Source organism: Merops nubicus, unplaced genomic scaffold (assembly GCF_000691845.1).
Source record: "Merops nubicus isolate BGI_N331 unplaced genomic scaffold, ASM69184v1 scaffold44564, whole genome shotgun sequence".
Classification (NCBI taxonomy): Eukaryota; Metazoa; Chordata; class Aves; order Coraciiformes; family Meropidae; genus Merops; species Merops nubicus.
This window is the reverse complement of record NW_008605717.1, coordinates 1-18119: the sequence shown is the minus strand read 5'-3', so window position 1 is coordinate 18119 and position 18119 is coordinate 1. Positions and strand designations below refer to the sequence as shown.

Below are 18119 nucleotides of genomic sequence, written 5' to 3'. Positions count from 1 at the left end.
GTCATTAACTGCATTCTCCTTACACCCCCCTGTACAGCAATCTGGTGGAAAAAGGGATAAAAAGCTGTTAAACTATTTTCATTTCTCCTCAGAAAAGGTTCAAAGAGAGCTAGATGGTGTCCTGGAACCCTCCCATCTCATCAGCTACGACGACCGTAAGAAACTGCCGTACACAAGTGCTGTGCTTCACGAGGCTCTGCGGTACAGCAACGTGACTGCCGTCGGGGTGCCTCGGCAGTGTGTGAGGAACACAACCCTGCTGGGTTTTCACATTCAGAAGGTACAGAGTATACCCCCGTGTTTCTTAAAGCTTTGAACTGTTAATATTTAATATTCCTATGACATCGGCTTCTACAATTGCACACTTTGCATAGAGCATGTGGTGGCATGCCATGGACATGAAACAAAGCCCAGTGCTCTGAACCAGGGCTAAGCCTGCACTAGCAGATGCAAAGGAAAGCTTGGGAAAAGGCTGACAGCACAAGCAGAAACGTAAGGAAACTGAAGTGTTTCTTCCACTAGTCAGATACGCATGACGTCTAAACATCAAAGCAGAACATGTTTTAAGGAAAAATGAAGAGCAATGGAGCAACATACAGTCATCCCTAACAAAATACACATACCCCAACACATTTAAAATGATGGCAGCTCAGTACAGTCAACTATCTGGCAGTCACATTGCCATGATATAAATGTCCCAAATATATTAAGCATAAAATTGATGTGATAGAATGGAAAGATCCAGCAAGAGTACAAGAAACCAAAAAAGAATCTTTCAAAAAATGTTATGATGTCTGGCAAGTATGTAAAACAATCCAAGGTCTACTCAAGCTTAGACATGAAAACACTTCAGTAGTCGTGACAGAAGATCCTTTAGACAAAGGCAAACGCATTACATCACGACAAACAGAAGATACAAGGGTTCTGTTATGCCTGGATATGCACAGTAAAAGACCAAGGTGAATCCAAGCACTGGGCTGCAGATACAGGATGACATAGTACCTAGAAAGAAGGGAAGTCCAAAAAAATGATCAATCATACATGGAAAATAAAACCTCTGCTTCTTCTTGCAGGGCACACTTGTGTTGCCAAATCTACACTCTGTTGTGTATGACTCTGAGCACTGGGCAACCCCTTGGGAGTTCAACCCAGATCATTTCCTTGATTCGGATGGCAACTTTGTGAACAAAGAGGCATTCTTGCCTTTCTCAGCAGGTAATGCCCCAACGTTTTATTCTTGACTGCTCTGTCTTGCAGCAAGACTAAAACCACCATTTTTAAGTTCTAAAATTTTAAAACCATACTTTTGTAAAGCCATATTTGACACAGATTTAAAGTCAGTATTTCTACTGTAAAAGCCACCAATTTTGTCCTGCATTCTATACTTTTTATACATATAAACAGGATTACTGCAACTAAGAGACATAGTGCTACCTCCCTGGTATATGTATGGTTCTCACTGTAAGGGTATCAGAGCTCCTTCATCCCTCATGTATTAAATCCTGGTATCACCTGCAAATTGGAAAATTTATTCTCACCTTACAAATGCGGAACCCAAAGACAAAGGCACTACGATTTGTTAAAATATAGGGAGAAAATCTGTGATAAAGCAGGAAACCAAATGTCAGTCTCCCAAATCCTGCAGTAATAGACTAGCACCAAGTTCTCTTGTATCTCCAGGAAACTAGCAAAATCCAGTCTTTCCAGCAGAGTATTATTAGGCAACCAAAAAGGCATTTCTAACTTTTCAAAAGCATATTACAACACACAACTTCCCTAATTTACAATGCAAAATGCAGCAATACAAAGACATGGTAGAGGGGAAAAAAAGTGAAAAAATGTAACTACAAGAGCTTTTCTAGACTACCAGTTTCTCTGATAAAAAGACTATGAAGAAAATCAGCACAACAGGAAACAGGTATTATCCACTGAAAATTAAAATATAAAAATTAAAAAAAAAACATTGGGAAACAGTGGAGGGGTTTATATGTTACTGTCACAGATTATACTGTTATATGTTTGCTGCAGATAAAAAGTAAATAGTATACTAAATAACATACAAAGCAGTGAGATTAAACATAGTAAATCCAGATTTTAAAACCATTTGCCTAAATTGCCTGTAAACCCTAAAATTGTATTTGCAAAACAGGTACTTAGTATCTTACCTCCTTTACTCACCAAATGTCCACTAGCTTACGTGAATTAAGACAACTAATTTAGGCTACCATTTCAACCCGACATAGGAAATTTTCTTTTTTAACTTGCCTTGGTTGTTTTCCATTTTTATAATATGAGTATTTATAGATGCAGAATATTTATTTTGACTGTAACGTACAGATATTCTAAAACATACTGTGAAAATAATGTGCCAAAATTAGTTACTGCATTCATACACCACTGCACATGCCTACATTTCGTTCCTGTTGCTTTCCACATCTGTCCCAGGCAAAATCAGAGCTACCGGGCTACAAAGACCAAATAGAGTCACCTTCATTTCTGTTGAAGGAAGCCTGACTGACATCCTTCCACTTAACTTCAGAATTGCATTCTGCAGTGCTCCAGTCCTCCCTCCTGAACAACCAGAGATAGGACTCTTAAGTAGATGAAGCCTTTTTCAAAATCACATTAACATTCATGGTTCTCACAAAACAAGAAGCAAAAATGGGAAGGGACAATGTCACACATGCACCAGGGGAAAAAAAAAAAAAAATCAACAAAATAACACCCCAAAAAAAACCAAAACAAAAGGTTGACAGAGATACACAGTTTCTCAGAAAAAATAAATGTTTTCCCCCAACCTTCAAAGGTTATCTTCTGTCCTTACAAAAGGAAATAAGCAATAATTATCTTATATTGACAGAATTTATGGAACTCAGTAGGAGTTTGTTTGAAGCTTTTTCAGAGCCTAACTTTAAACAATGTAACTCTTTTTGCCTTTCTTCTGCAGGGCATCGTGTATGTCTGGGGGAACAGATGGCACGAGTTGAACTGTTCATCTTCTTTACCAGCCTCCTTCGAGCATTCACATTCCAGCTCCCTGAGGGAGTGAAGGAAATCAATCTGGAGTACATTTTGGGTGCAATACTGCAGCCACATCCATATCAACTCTGTGCTATCCCACGCTAGTCTGCAACACGCTACAGTGCAGCAGGACTTCACTCAGTTGCAGATCCTTTAAAAACATCTATCACTATCTCACTTGCATTGAAATGTAGATAGCTCAGTATAGCGAATTAATACAGAGCATTTTATTTAGGTCTGGCCTCACGGAGTTGAGCTTTTTGAAATTAGCATACTTGCCAAAGCTCATGTAATCACATCTTAAGCATATTCGAGTAACAGTAATAGGTCACAATAAAAAAAAAAAATTGTAAAAAAAGCATGTTCAGACTCACAGGAGCAATGAACTAGATGCAGGATTTTAGAGAAGTGATTTGTATCAAGCAGAGTTCCCTGCATATGTGCTCAGACAGGTACCACACTCTGGAAACAGCACAACTGTTCTCATGCAGCAAGGACCTCCAAATAATAATAAAAAAATCTTCAGTATGCTGTTACTGCTGCTCCCAGGTCTTTTCTTACATCCTTTTGCAGAAGGTAGCCCAGTGCACACACTTAGCATTGATTCCTTTTGTTTCCACAGTCTCCTGAAACATTATGTATCGTGGTATAAATTTCACACACAGATAAATGGTTGCAGAAAAGGATCTCTTGTAATAGTAGACCATTTAGAAATCCTTACACCTCTTTTCTTTACTTCCTCGGTATCCGTTTCCCATCTTATCACGACTCCTGGGTCCAGATGCTTTCATGAACCTTTCCTTCTTCATCTACAAACATTATTATATCATCCAGTAATCTCCTATTTAAAGGGAAAGGAACAGTCTTTCAAGAAGTGAAGAAAATAAACAAAGATGCCAATGCTTGTGACAGCAGGCACAGTAAAGATTTATTATTCTCACAGTGGTTTCTTTTGTTGTCTCATCATTCCACAACAGATGTGGAAAGTTTTCACCACTTAAAATGTAGCTGCAAGCATCCTAGATGCTTTCCAAAGTTCAACAGGAGCAAGCGTAAATTATGCTAGACCAGTTAAAACCAGAACCAGACTATTACATATTTCTCAGACATAAAACTAATGGAAGATTTGATTATCCTCTCAAATATTTCAAATTATTCCCTTCCATTTGGTGGAAAACCCAGGGCTCTAACACCCTGTAAAGTTTGCTACTGCAGAGCAAATGCAGGCTTGACATCAATGACAGTGCTCACCTTTTTAATAAAATACATCATAAAACTTTCAACATCACTCCATCTTTATTGAGGAAAATACAACATCTAAAAAATTGCTCCTTGAATAAGAAATAGCTTCAAACATAAATTAAGAAAAATCTATTAAAGTTTGTATTCTTACAGAGAGGGCAGATCGTGCGTAAAACATTCTTACAGATTTACAAAAGCAGTCTGACATGATAGTTCATAACCAGAAGTTTTCAAGTCTTGTCTTTTTCCTTTGGGGAGCTCATCAAAGAAAAGCTCGTCAAAAAATCTTCCTTTTCAACCCACCATTTGCATGGTTCAGCAAAGGCCCCCATGATAAAGTGCTCTGCAGTTATGACTGGCAGTGTAGGACACAATCTTGGTCTTTCTCCACTCCAGTGTTATTTTGATCATTCTTGAGGTATGTCCCACCTTAAAGAAGACTCCAGTTTCTTTCCTCTGTGTTTACCAGTTTGGTCTACTGAAGTTATTCTGTAAGCTTGATTCCCCCCCCTCCAGTATAATTTATATGCACATGTTTTCTGATTTTCTTTGAAACTGTAGCTTGGATTAAAACATGCAGATATTCTTCACCTGTACTTTTGAAGAACTGAGGTACATTATGAAGATTTACTATACAATGCTGGTTCTAAAAAATGGAGGAAGAAAAAATACTCAGAGTTTACATGATTAAGGAGGTAATTTTACAAATAAGTTGTCATAGGCCTGACAGTTGGTACCAGTGAAAAACAGCTGGGCTAAGAGTATCTTCTTGTTATTCCATTTAAAATTGTGAACAGCAAGAAGTGAGGCGTTCCTCAGCTTTCCAGTGTTTCTCAAAATGACAGTGTGAGAGTTCCAGATTATCTTTTCATCACGGTTGTAAATGAAATCTGCAAGAAAACAAACACCACCCAAAAAAAAAAAAAAAAAAGTTATTTCATGAGTTAACTTTTTTTGTCAAGAAAAGAAATTCATAAGGCATTAAAATAAATCAGAGAAAAGAAAGATTAACAAGTTAAGGACAAAATGCAAGCTTTTCATCTGAAATATCTTAAACTAATACTTTTAAATCCTACCACTTCAGTAACTGAAAACACAGACAACCTTTTAGCAAAGTGCATTGCCACCCAGCTCTGCTGCAATGTACCCCTTCGAAATCAATGGCCTTGCTTCTCAGCAAGGCAGACTGCCTCCATCCTTCAGAGGTTAAGCCCCTGGAAGCACCAAATGACTTGCACTCCTGTCTCTAGAAAACACTACCCTGTTGGAAGACTAGCTTCAAACATTCATTTCAGCCACTGTTAAGAAAACTAAACCTCCCATTTCCAAGTTCTTCAAGTTTCCAAGTCCTGAAGACTCTAAACTGATCACTCCCTTGATGTCAGGGACCCGCCCTTGCCAAAGTCCAACTGTTCCCATGGAATAATAGAAGAAACACATCTTCAACTATATTTTAATATATTCCTTCTTTAATAATGGCCTCACAATGTTTTGTTTCCAGAACGACAGCAATAAAGGACTTTGTTACATACTTGATCTCCTAAATATTAAAATAACAAGCACCATGAGGAACATACATACTCAAACTGTGCCCATTTTCATGAAGCACAGAAAAATGTAATCACTGGTCAACATGACCTAGATTACTAAAATTAGTAAATCAGTTCTAAGTTTCGGTGAAGTGTTTTTCCTTTTTTTTTTTTTTTTTATTATTAAAACCTCAGAAGGAAAGAGCTAAGTATCTACATGGCCTTGTTCTCACCTAGTAAGTGGAATTATCAAGGGCAGGCTCTGATCCACCAACCAGATGTATCTATAAACACTTGTTAAAGGACTACATTCAAAGCTCTCCCCTCCATCCAGTAAAAATACTCTGAGTATTAGGTACACAGCAGCCACATCCAGCCCTTCAATATTACATGCATGTCTAACCAAACAAAACACAATACCAAATACTAAATAGGTGGCATTAACTTGATCAGAATGGCTTGCACACCAAGAAGGACTTTAACAGTAGGGTGCTATATGGGCTGGCTGTGAGGAAACAAAAACCAAAACTCCAGTGTGGTGAATACTAATCTTTGGATTACCTCTTTATTTTTCTTCTCTTTTTGCTGTGTTTTCTCACATCTTTGCAACATTATAATATAATTAGAATTTCTAAATCATAATACTTATGTTCTCAAATTAATATCAAAGCAAATCAGATGGAGGAAAGATACAATATAGAACTAAATCCAGCAGATCTATGCTGAAACCAAGAAGGAATACATTAAATTCGACCCAAATTTTTTTAGCTGTTAACAAACGCCACTTTCTGGCTGAGAAACAAAGCCTCACAGACTAACTTTTTTACTGATTACCAGTTTGCAGCAAGTAAATGAGAACGTTCAAAGTCCAGTCCACTAGTACACAACCCTTGATACTAGTTAATACATGAGCCTTGACAATGCCTCTGCAACACCTTTAGAACAACTGAAATTAAAAACGTATCACTTACTTCTTGCAATACTTGTCCAAGTGTCTCCCGGCTGTGAATGCGCTTCCTGTTAAAAACCCAAACCACACTTAGTCCTGCACAAAGCACTGGGGGGATCTTGTAAACATCAATCACTTATCCCACTTCAAAAAGAGAAGACTGTTATGTTAGGCTCTGCTCCACGTTGTTTCCCTTATGGAACCTTGATGCAATTTTATGGAATCTTACCACAATCTTATGGAATCTGATTCAGATCTGTTATTATTCAGATCAGGAGGAACTACCTAGAATAAGGCCTGCTACTTCTTGCATTTTCTTAAAAAAAAAAAAACAAAAAAAACAAAACCCAAAACAACCCTGTATATTAAAAAGCTTAGTAAAATTCCAGCATAAATCCTAATATCCAGATATAGCTGATAATGAGTTACTTTAGTGCCATTTTCTCTAACACTAGTCATCTGTTATTCAGCAATTCATGCAAGAAGATTAACAAGTGCTTTTTTAATGTCCTTCTTCCAACATAAAGTGGTGAGCAGTGCTCACAAACACAGCAATACAAAGACTTAAAAAGCCTTGCTATCCAAAGTGAGAATGTGTCACCACAGTTACTGTTTCCAAACATCCTGTAAACACACACACTGAACATACTAGAAATGCAAATAGAAGGCAACATATTTTTACCTGTCTATTCTGGTTGCTATGATCACTGTAAAAGTGCCTTCTGTATTGGGCAAGTAGGTAGAAGGTATGATCACGTAGCTTCCTGCAGGGAGTCTGCAAAGCTGGCTTACTTCCTGCGAATAGCAATGAGGCACACAGCTAACCAGTGGCTCCAGGTGTAGGAAAGAGGAAGTGTGTGGTTTCCAGCTGCTGTTGGGCACCTGCAAAAAAGAATGAAAACATGCCTCTCTTTTCATGTATTTCAGGCCTCACAATGTCAAATTCCTGTTATACCACAGTACAGTATGTTCTCCAAACACTCTTCTGTACAGAGATGGGAAGGCTTCAAGAAACCCACTGCACTGTATCAAGTACAGATAAATTATTCCTACCATATTTGTATATAATTTATACAACTCACTGCCCACACAGCTCAAAAGGTTTTTCTGTTGTCTAACCTCATTCTTCCTCACTGCAGCCTAATGCCCTTGTTTTTCACATCACATTTATGGTAAACACACCACATCCTCCTCCTTTCTAGTGGCATTTCCTGTACTACTAAATTCGTACTAGATTTATCCTCAGTCTCTTGTAGGCATGAAGAAAGCCATTCTTTCAATCTTTCTTCACATATGGTATATTTGAAGCTATATGATCGCTCCTGATGCTCAACTTCAGATCCTCCGCTTAAAGAATACCTTTTTTGAATCATATTTTCTGAAAATAAAGCTAGCTTTCCCTGCAGAGTGGCCACCTAACCAGAAGGTTCCCATCCTACATTTACGCAGTTGATTACTGGCACATACATGTAGAACCTGTATTTCTTTGCACCAAATCATGTCTTGTTCTTTCAGATCATCTGTTCAACATATTACAGTCCTTTTGAATTCTAATCTTGTCTGTGAACCCAGTATCACTTGCCAATGGACAAATAAATACTAGAGATGACCAAACTAAGTTTTCATGATGAATTGCCTGTCTTGTCCTGCATCTCTAAGACACTAAGAATTCCTTGCAAATCCTCAGAAGATTTCATAATTTCTAAAACTAATTTAAAACACTGAAAGGATTCAGTGGAAAGAATTACCTGGTTACTACGTAACTGCAGTTATTCCATATCTTTCACAGGCATTACCTCTCAGGATCAACCTGTGTTTCTCCTGGAAGCAGGGTGTCCCTTGCCAAGTGCAAGGAGCATGGAACTGACTGACAGGCTTACCTCCACACTTGGCAAATGAGCATCAAACTGACCAGAAGTCTTACCTGGAAAATATGGAAACCTATTGGACGACACTTGCTATCTTGGCAGTGCTGTCGGAGGGTAACTTTCACACTGCTTTTTCCTGATCCTGCAGGAATGGAGAGGGGAAAGCAGGGATTGATATGGAAGGAGGGAAAGTTCCTGCTACCTCCAGCACTCTGTCCATTTTTCCAGCATCCATGCAGCTGCACTGTCTCCCATTCACCTGCTGGGAGTTCTTCACAGAGGGCAGCATTTGTGGGTGGTGGCTTTAGCTCACTATCAAACGTAAGAGAGAAAAGAAACTAAACTGTATAAAACCTGTATAATATCACAAAATCTATAACACACTTGTCCTACTTGAAAGCAATACAACTGACAGTGTCTTCTGGAGTACACATGAGCACCTCAGTACAGCAAAACCCATACAGCAAAATTAGCCTCAGTTGTGCAGACCTTTATTCACCCTATAATTTGATGCCAACTTGCTTCCAGATTCCACAGAGTAAATTATTAATGCACATTCTGGCTTTGTAGTGTGATTTGCCAGCTTCCCTCCAAGGAGATACAAGTTGACAGCCTACTACCAGAATATAAAAAAATATGAACAGCTTTTAAACATGTTGCTGACAGTATGTTTTGCCCCTACATACAGCTTACCTGAAAAAACGAGCTGTTAAACAACCTCAGATTTTTTCAGATTTATTGGAAGAAGGTATAACTTTGCTAACTCCACATAACAACTCATGATTGCGTCTTCTTAAGTACTGATTTCAAGGCTATGATCAACAACCCAGAATTGCTCACCAAAAAAGTGACGGAAGTGCTGAGATAGATATGTAGCTACAGTTAAAAATTAAAAGCCATCAGAAGGTACTGAACTGACAGTGCTAATATTTTCTGTTGGATAGGCAAGAATTGTTAAACAAAGACAAGACTGTTCCAAGTCTATTATAAAAGTCTACTGGTCGTGGTAGTGTTGGTTTGATGGTTGGACTTGATGATTTTAGAGGTCTTTTCCAACCTTAATCATTCTACAATTCTGTGTCACAAGATATAAGGAAAAATCAGCTAGAACACAACATGCAGTGATCCTTCCAAGAATTTTACCATAATGTTGGTAAACTTCTTGAGGTCTTCACAAGTAAGAAGTTCAGATCTATGATCAGTGTTGAATGCTTTAATTCAAAAAACAATTCTTCATTGAGCTAAAGAAGAAAGTGTAAACATCAGTGCTATTTTCCATACCTGTCCTGAAAAGATGAGCTTTGAGCATGCCATGCAAGTCCATTGCTGACACTCCACCTGCATCTGAAGTTGTACTTCTCACTAATAACCATGTGATATGTCAGGCAAACACTGCTCTCCTTCTCTGACACTGATTGCAGTAACAGCTGCTTTTAACTTCTGTGGTACCTCTTAATTTTTGTCCATACGTTAAGAAAGAAATTCCACATATTGAGAAATATACTCTACAGAAATCTATTCAGTGCTTTACAAAATAATCACTGTCTCAAAACACTAGGGCTGCAGTTCAGAGTCAAGAAGCTACTCATCTGACTACCTATGATTTGTATTTTAACAAGATGCAGTAGCAGATTCATGAAAAAGCAAGGGGATAGAATGCTACTTACATGAATTCAAAGACAAAACAATGCTCTTACTTGGTACCCTTCAGAACATTTACACTTAGTGCTATACTTCATATATTCATGTCAACGACTAAGAAATTTTCTGGTTTAGACCTACCTGAGAGAGATCCTTCCTGTTGAAAATACACGAAGCAAGAAATTCCCTACTGCATCTTTCAGAAAAGTGCTGGGAACAACAAGGTAAAACCCAGGTGATAGGTCACAGCACACATGCACTTCTCTGTCGTAGGAATGGCAGACTGTACCTACAACTGGAGGAGCAGAGAGGGTCTTTGGAAGGTTAAATCGTTTCTTCTCCACCTAGAATAGATGCATAATGATGCGTGGTGTTTTAGCAAAAATTAGGAGGTTTTAATAAGCCTAAAAATGATCAATTATTGTTTAAAAGATTTCTAAACATGCATACATTTACAAAAGCAAAGAAGCAAGGAGGAGAGTAACAGCAGATAAGCTGAACAACAAAGAGAATTAGGAAGAATTAATATCCAAGAGGAAAAAAAAATTAGAAACAGTAGTCAAATAATCAGCCTGAAATGTCATGCACTACTTTGGAACAGTCCCAAAAGTTCTGCTACTTGGCACCTGATAAGAAGAAAGTACCAGTCCACCAGCAGTTTATACAGACAATGACTGCACTGTGAGAGAAAAAGGATCCTTCTAATGTAAATCAGAGATGTAAAATGTGCCAACAGTTGAATCCTATATCACTACTGTAGGAATTCAATGATTTCACTCAGATGTTTTTGTAACACTTTAAAACTTCTATTTCAAACAGAAAAACGTTACCCCAGTATTACCTTCCAGACATGCAGTCCCACAGCCTGATAACTCCTCCCCTGTGTGCCTTCAGTCACAGAGAGATTTTCCTCTGCTAAGTGAGTCAGATTTTGAATTCTCCCAGCCCAGTCAGCACTGTATTTCCTATGTTTCTGCAGCAGAGCAATGCACACCTCACTCTTTTCACAAACTCTCAGCCAGAATTTAGGGTTGGTAGGGAAGCTGCTGTTGTTACGGCAGCCACCTGCAGACTGGCCTCTCACCCAGGATCCAAAAAGATTCTGCGAGTGATACAGCACTTTCTCTAACAAAACAAGAAAAACATGGTGTGGATTTCAGACACTAAAGGCTACTTAATTTTATACAACAGATACACGGAAGAAAACCCCCAGCCCAAGAAAACGTGCTGGCCTGGCCCTGACACTTTCTCCAAGCAGATATTCATGACACAGATTTTGAAAACATGAGAATAAATGTCATAACTGGTAATGGCAAATCAGTGACATGATTTTTTACAAGCAACTGTTTGTAGAAATCTGAAGTCTATCTCCTGTTAAAAAATAAAAAAAAACCCACAAGGCTGTCCAGAACAACAGGCTTCTACACAGAAGACACTAATTTCTCAAACTAGCAAGTAACTAACAGAGACATATCACAGCCTCCTCTATAGATCTTCAATTTCCTCTTGCTCCTCTATTGTTCCCCGTAGAGAAAGAAAAGGCCTATAAGTATAAAGAAGAGAGAAAGACTCAGAAAGAGTCTGTTTGCATCATTTGCAATTCAGATCAGTCTTTCCCACTGCCATAATGTTATTTGCATGAGAAAGATGTTTCTTCCTGCCACACCTGTATAGAGGCTCTGAAGCTGTCCTTCCTCAGTGACTGGAAAGCCCATAGTAATCTCATCAAATTCCCTGAAAAATTCCTCTTCATCAACCCAGAATTCTCCCTCTTGGACCTGTGAGAGCAGTTCTGAGGCAACTCTTGGATCTAGCTGGCTCCATCCTTGACCACTGCATATAAGACAGAAGTTAACATTGAGTTCTTTGCCCAATAAAGTTCCATAACAATCTTCTGTCAAATATTCTACAGAGCAAGGCAGTAAGAAGAGGTCTCTTCATTTTCTTGTAAAACACTTGCACTGAATATTTCTGGACACATGTTCCTCGTCAGTAAGAGTGTTAATATAACGTATGAACTGCAGCACAGCGAAAGAAAACTTAGAAACAGCATAACACCAGCTTGGATACAGCAGCATACTTCTAGGTGAAATAGGTACTCTGCTTATAACAGACAGTATTGTCCAAAGTATGAAAGGAAAAGTTTTTAACATATGTTAAAAATAGCAATGAAAAAGTAAAAGATGCTGCACAGTGACTGTTCTGAAAGAATTTTAATGCTGTACAGTGAACATCAAAACCCACTGTCTGCATGAAGCAGTTGGTTATCCCCATGAATCTGCTGACTAAGTCATGATAAACCAAGAATTTAAACAATTTATTATTTAGGGCCCATTAAAAACCAGTGCTTTCAACATTTTTAGTTGTTTCAGTAACAATAAGGAACAGTTCTGCACCTGACTAAAATGGCTCTGAGGCCACCCAGTGAAATGTTATCCTTTTGCAACTACACAGCAACTTATCGTTTGGCAAAGAAACTACAAGAGACCAAGTGTATAATCAAATCTTTGCCAAAAGCAAAAACCATCAACTAAGTCTGAATTAATGTGATTATGCCATCTTTTTAATTCTGCACAAAAAAAAAAAAATCCTCTAAAACGTTTATTAACCTGATCACACTGTTACCACACTTGAATGCTGAAAGCTTGCTCCTTGGGTCAAGAACTGCATCTTCTTTTGTGCAGTTTAAATATGCTAACCATTTTCAAAATAAGCTTGTAGGGTCTGCTCTTTCGTTCTTGTATTCATTCAAGCAAAACACACAAGCATCCTTCCTTTGCTCTATTTATTTTATACATACTCCTTTGCTTGTCTTTGGCAATTAAGATGAAAAGAGATGAGTAAATCCAAGTGACTGCTTATAAGTCACAAACATCATAGGAGCAAAGATCCTTACATCAACCACAGAACAAAAAAGCACCACAAAAGTCAGAGACAGAAAACAAAACATCTTATCTCTACAAAAAGATATGTACTTTGTTTTAATTGATTTTTGTTTATCAATTAAAACAATTTTGATGACTAGAACTAATACATCAAAATTACTAGGCTTAGAACCAACAAGCTACGTGAGCTACTGACCTCTCTGAAGGACTGCACACAAGCTGAAGTCTCTCCCCTCTGCTACAGCCGGTCAGCAATATTTGCCTATGCAATACACAGGCAATCAAATTTTCCAAATTTAAATAAACCTACTCACCCCTCACACCAGGGACCTCTCCAGCACCGCCTCCCCCAGGGATTTCTTATTCGTAGCAGGAAGATTTCCTTGCCTGACACTTCAGACAGATTCAACGTGTCTATCACAATAAAGGCATGAAATTCTCCCAGTTCACTTGCACCTGAAGAGAAAACAACCACAGCATTTGAAAGTAAGCAAAAGAACTTGGTCCATATTTTAAAGTGAATGACATTATTCTGTGAGAGGTGGCAAATATGAGATAAAAGGAAATAGTTTTTAAATCAGCATAAAGCCGCATTTAAAAAAACAAGCCGTTCCCTTTAGTTGTGACTATATAGAAACAAAATAAAGATTTTAAGTGTATTAACTCACTACTTGATCTCAAACTTCTACAAATTCTCAGTGCTGAAATTCATTGGGGTTTTAAAGGTGGTTTTTTAGGTACTTTTTGGAGGAGTGTGCCTTTGTTTTTGAAAACTGACCAGATAAACATCTAATATAAAAAGCACTCCTCAAAAGCACTCTCCATCCTGAACTCAGTAACATCCTTAAATCTTTATTTATCCAAGGTTATATAAAATTGCACCAAGAAACTTGTATGGTTTCAGAATCAGCACTATGCATTTACTGGCTGCCTTTTGCTCTGAGCCCTGTTAAATATTGGAACTTTACTACTACCTTGCCTGGAATTGAGGACCGAACAGCTTATTACACACTGTTCCTTCAGATTCATTAATCTCCTAAACACTGCTTTCTCCAAAACCATGCCAGCCTTCTCTTTCTCCACATTTCTTCCAGGGCCTTTCAGGGTCCATCTTTCAGCAATTCCTCCAGTCAGATCAACCAAAGCATCTGCCACCTGTCCTGCCCACAACTGTTCGTAAGATCCATGCACTCTATTAAAAAAATTAAAAAAAGTTCAACAAACAGAACATTCTTATCCACTTTCAACCCCACTCTGTATCCCAGTCTTGACTGTATCCTGCATTATATACCCAGGCAGGCAAGAGAAAGCACATACTAGTTTATTTATACAGAATACAACATCTCTAGAACATGAAAGCCATCAGATTTGCCACTATTTGATAGGAAGGTTATTACAATTCATCCCATCCTATGCAGAAAACACTTTAGCCTAGTACTAGTCATTTGTACCTTATATGCATGCACTACATGATGTTTTGTGATATACAAACTGCATTCTGTATAAATAACATTTTTTCCTCTTCTTCAACTACTCTTTGTTCTCTCTGCACAAACAACCAGAATAGTATTTCCTTCAACAATTTAAGTAAATCAAGAGACCACCCTACGTGATGCAGCGTATGCAAAAGAAATCAAGACTATAATAGAATAAGACAGAACAATAAGATCTCTACAGAAACAAAAAAATATTACCTTTCAAACTTACAGAGAAGTTTTAACATGCCATTGCTGTTTTACAACTTCTACTCAATTTATTTACAGTTGAATAAATTAATTTATACTTAAAAGTCTTTTTCTGCTGACAACCACACAATCTTTCATCCAAATTCTTTTGGACATTTGCTATCTCACCAGCATGCTTTGTCTCCAAATTGTTTGATCCATCTGGATAGCATTTTGACAGATGTGTCATAATATAAATGACACATAAAATGCAGCAACATAAAATGGCTGCATTTTCCAACACATAAACAGTATGGTTGTTTCTTCTCAAAATAATAAACTATCCACTGTGGATAGTTTATCCTATCAATAGATAGCAGTGGAGCTCATACAATCCTAGCCCCAGCTACTGAAAAATTACATAACATTGTGGCTTTACATTAAAATATTTACATACTTTCTGCTTTTCACTGAGCCCACAGCTGCCCTCAAATGTTGCACTAGTAAAATATTTCCCTTCAGTAAATGAGATGGCCAATGTATAGCGACTTAAGAGACATTCCTGGAATCCTGATAACTCATTGCAGCCCTTACTTTTCATCATAATTCTCTCTCTAAGACTATCTAACCTTACCTGCAACCCAAAACACACCTCAGAGATCTACAGTTTAAAGAGTGACTTCTGCAAAACCCAATATGGGAACACTAACAGCTGTTGGACTTTATGTTGAATAATACACAGATCTATGCCCAAAACAGATAAAAGTAGTACACAAGTATTGTACTTCCCTTAACTTCCCTCAAGTGTTCACGTACTTCGCATAAGCTTTTTCCAACAGTGGAAGCCAAAACAAATCCTCTGCCTGACACTGGGAGAAGCAGAGTTTGCCACCCAGGCAAGGCAAACGATCGTCGATGGTCACTTCCACCCAGTGTCCAAACTGCCAGACTCGGCAGGTGAAACAGCCTTCATAGGACTCGTCTGTCCAGCTGGGCTGACCCGGAGGGATTACCTAGATGGCAAAAGCCAAAATCAAGGTTGTTTTTCTTTTTGTAAACAAAAAACAGTTTAAAATACACTGAATACCAATCCCTTGTAATAACCACAGAAAAAAAAAATCACAACAAAATCAGTAAAACTAAGCATACCAAAGCTGACACTCACGTAGAAGTTTGGGATTCAAGAATAATATACAAATGTAAATGGTGAAGAAAACTTCCTAAACATGAAAAAAGAAAACTGTCTCTACCTTATTCAGTAAGTATTTACTCTTCTGCAAAGCTACACAGGCACACAGGAACCAACAGTCTCCCAGAATCCCTTGTTTCACTTGCACATCCTGCAGATTATTTGAAAATAACCGAGGAGTAGAACAAATATCCTGAAGTGAAAAGGAGGAAAGTTAAAACCAGATCCTTGCATGATGCTCCAAGGAAGTCTGTGCTTCAGGGAATGCTCCAGAGACCTCTCACAAAATAAGGGAATTTTTACCTCTAAAACACTTCTTTTTCAGACACAGCCTAAGCAAGCGATAACAAATTATTGCCTTGTGCCTCTTTTACAGGTACTTTATGTGAGGTAAATCGAGTTCCCACATGAATTTTAGTACACAAATGTCACCATCAGGTGCAACCGTAGCAGAAGCACCAATAAACAAAAGGCAACACAACTCATCAGCTCTGTGCTAGATGTGACAGAACCAATGCCGTTACCATTGCACTGCACATCCCAAGTCACCAAAAAAAATCTCCAAATCAGCGTAAGAGAAAAGCCTTCCCTAGGGCAAACAAAAATAAATTACTTGGTAGCAAAAGAGGCAATTTGAAACGCAAAGTCCTGAGCATTTAATTGGATCTGAAATTAAGTTCTTAAAATGGTTCTCCTCTCACCTGCAAATGCTGCAAGACATGGTAATTAGCTGATCAGCCCTCAATCGTAATCAAGGTATAAGGTAGAAAAGCACAAAGTTGCACACTGGGCTCCATAAAGTCTTTTGTTTGCCAATTCTATTTGACAACCCACAGCTCTACTGCTGTTCCACAGCCATCCGCGGATGCAGGAGAGAAAAACAACACTGCTACAGGAAAACAAACTTTTTTTCTCACCCACACTGTTATAGCCTTTTTCTTTTCTGCTCCACACAAAGGCAGTATCATAAATACTTCATTTTAAATGAACATACTGCAGAAATGCATTCTAAACTTTTTTGCTCTTACAGGGTTTGCTCTGAAACCCAGCTGTAAGTTCAAAAGCAATACAAGTCATGTGACAAGTTATAACCCTAAAAAAGCTTTCTTTCTTGTTATCAAAGAAACCAACAGTCACACACTAAAAAGCCATATCCTTCTGAAAAACTGTAAAATCCAGCTATCTGTTTTCAAGACAGTTATGCAATACATTGAAAAATTTGGAAATGACATAAAGCTATTTTTTAACTTGTTATACACATAATTTATATAATGAAACGTTTATAATAAAATATCTGAATTTCCACTAGTGACATGAAATTCAAAAGTTCTACAACGGGATTTAAATCAAATATACAAACAGACATCCAGGCTTAAAAACAGTAACTCAGATATTGTTAACTCTGACATACGTTGGTTTTATCACTTTTATATTTCTAAACAGAAACACAGAATCATTAAGGTTGGAAAAGACCCCTAAGATCATCAAGTCGAACAATCAACCCAACACTACCGTGACCACTAAACTCCAATAAAAACACCCAGAAGCAGTCATTCAATACTAACTACTATTTATCACCTTAAAGTCTAGTTTTGCTAAAATCAGTGTCTTTTATACCTTAAAACTCACCTTAGGTCTCAACCAAGATATCTCGCCTCTGAATTGGGCAAGTGGGGTACAATAATCAAAAAATATAGAGGTATCACTGGCTGGAAACGTGGGGTCTGTGTAAAGGTCTCTTTTCGCGATTAATTTATTTTTCTCTCCCAGCATTTTCAACGCAATCCTCAGTAGCTTTGCCGGCTATTTCCACGACTTTATATTGCCAAGCATCAACCTACAACATCAGGGAGCGTTATTCGGGAATTGTAACCGACCAACAAATAAGCAAGACAGTTTATGTGGGAGCAGAAAGCCGCTCACTCGTTCGGCGGAGCACCTCGAACCGCGCCATGGCTGGCTGCCTTCCGCACCCGACACCACCCTAGGGGCTCCCCGCTCTGCAGGCAAGGAGAAGCGGGGGGCTCAGAGGAGGCCTACACCCGGCAGCCCACCGAGACCCCTTCCCGGCGCCCTCCGGCCGCGCCCCTCTCCTCACAAGCGGGCCCCCTCCTCGCTCCACAGATGCCCT

General features: G+C 38.4%; 2 protein-coding genes across 2 annotated transcripts; one reads left to right on the top strand and one right to left on the bottom strand.

The window, feature by feature from the left end:
* Window positions 1–92: 92 nt before the first annotated feature.
* On the top strand, window positions 93–3126 carry LOC103772092 (cytochrome P450 2K4-like; the record flags this gene model as incomplete). The annotated part of the gene is made up of 3 exons (XM_008939410.1): window positions 93–280; window positions 1074–1215; window positions 2948–3126. Coding segments are annotated over 3 exons (509 nt in total), but the record flags the coding sequence as incomplete, so codon positions are not given.
* Window positions 3127–5057: 1931 nt separating this feature from the next.
* On the bottom strand, window positions 5058–17862 carry CAPN10 (calpain 10). The gene is made up of 12 exons (XM_008939409.1): window positions 17618–17862; window positions 16050–16181; window positions 15616–15812; window positions 14110–14327; window positions 13450–13591; window positions 11917–12083; window positions 11092–11375; window positions 10392–10594; window positions 8666–8921; window positions 7424–7623; window positions 6764–6809; window positions 5058–5153 (listed from the first exon to the last, which is right to left on the bottom strand). Exons 1-12 carry the CDS (start codon window positions 17759–17761, stop codon window positions 5124–5126), a joined length of 2019 nt encoding a protein of 672 aa, XP_008937657.1. The 5' UTR covers window positions 17762–17862; the 3' UTR covers window positions 5058–5123.
* Between the last annotated feature and the right edge of the window lie 257 nt (window positions 17863–18119).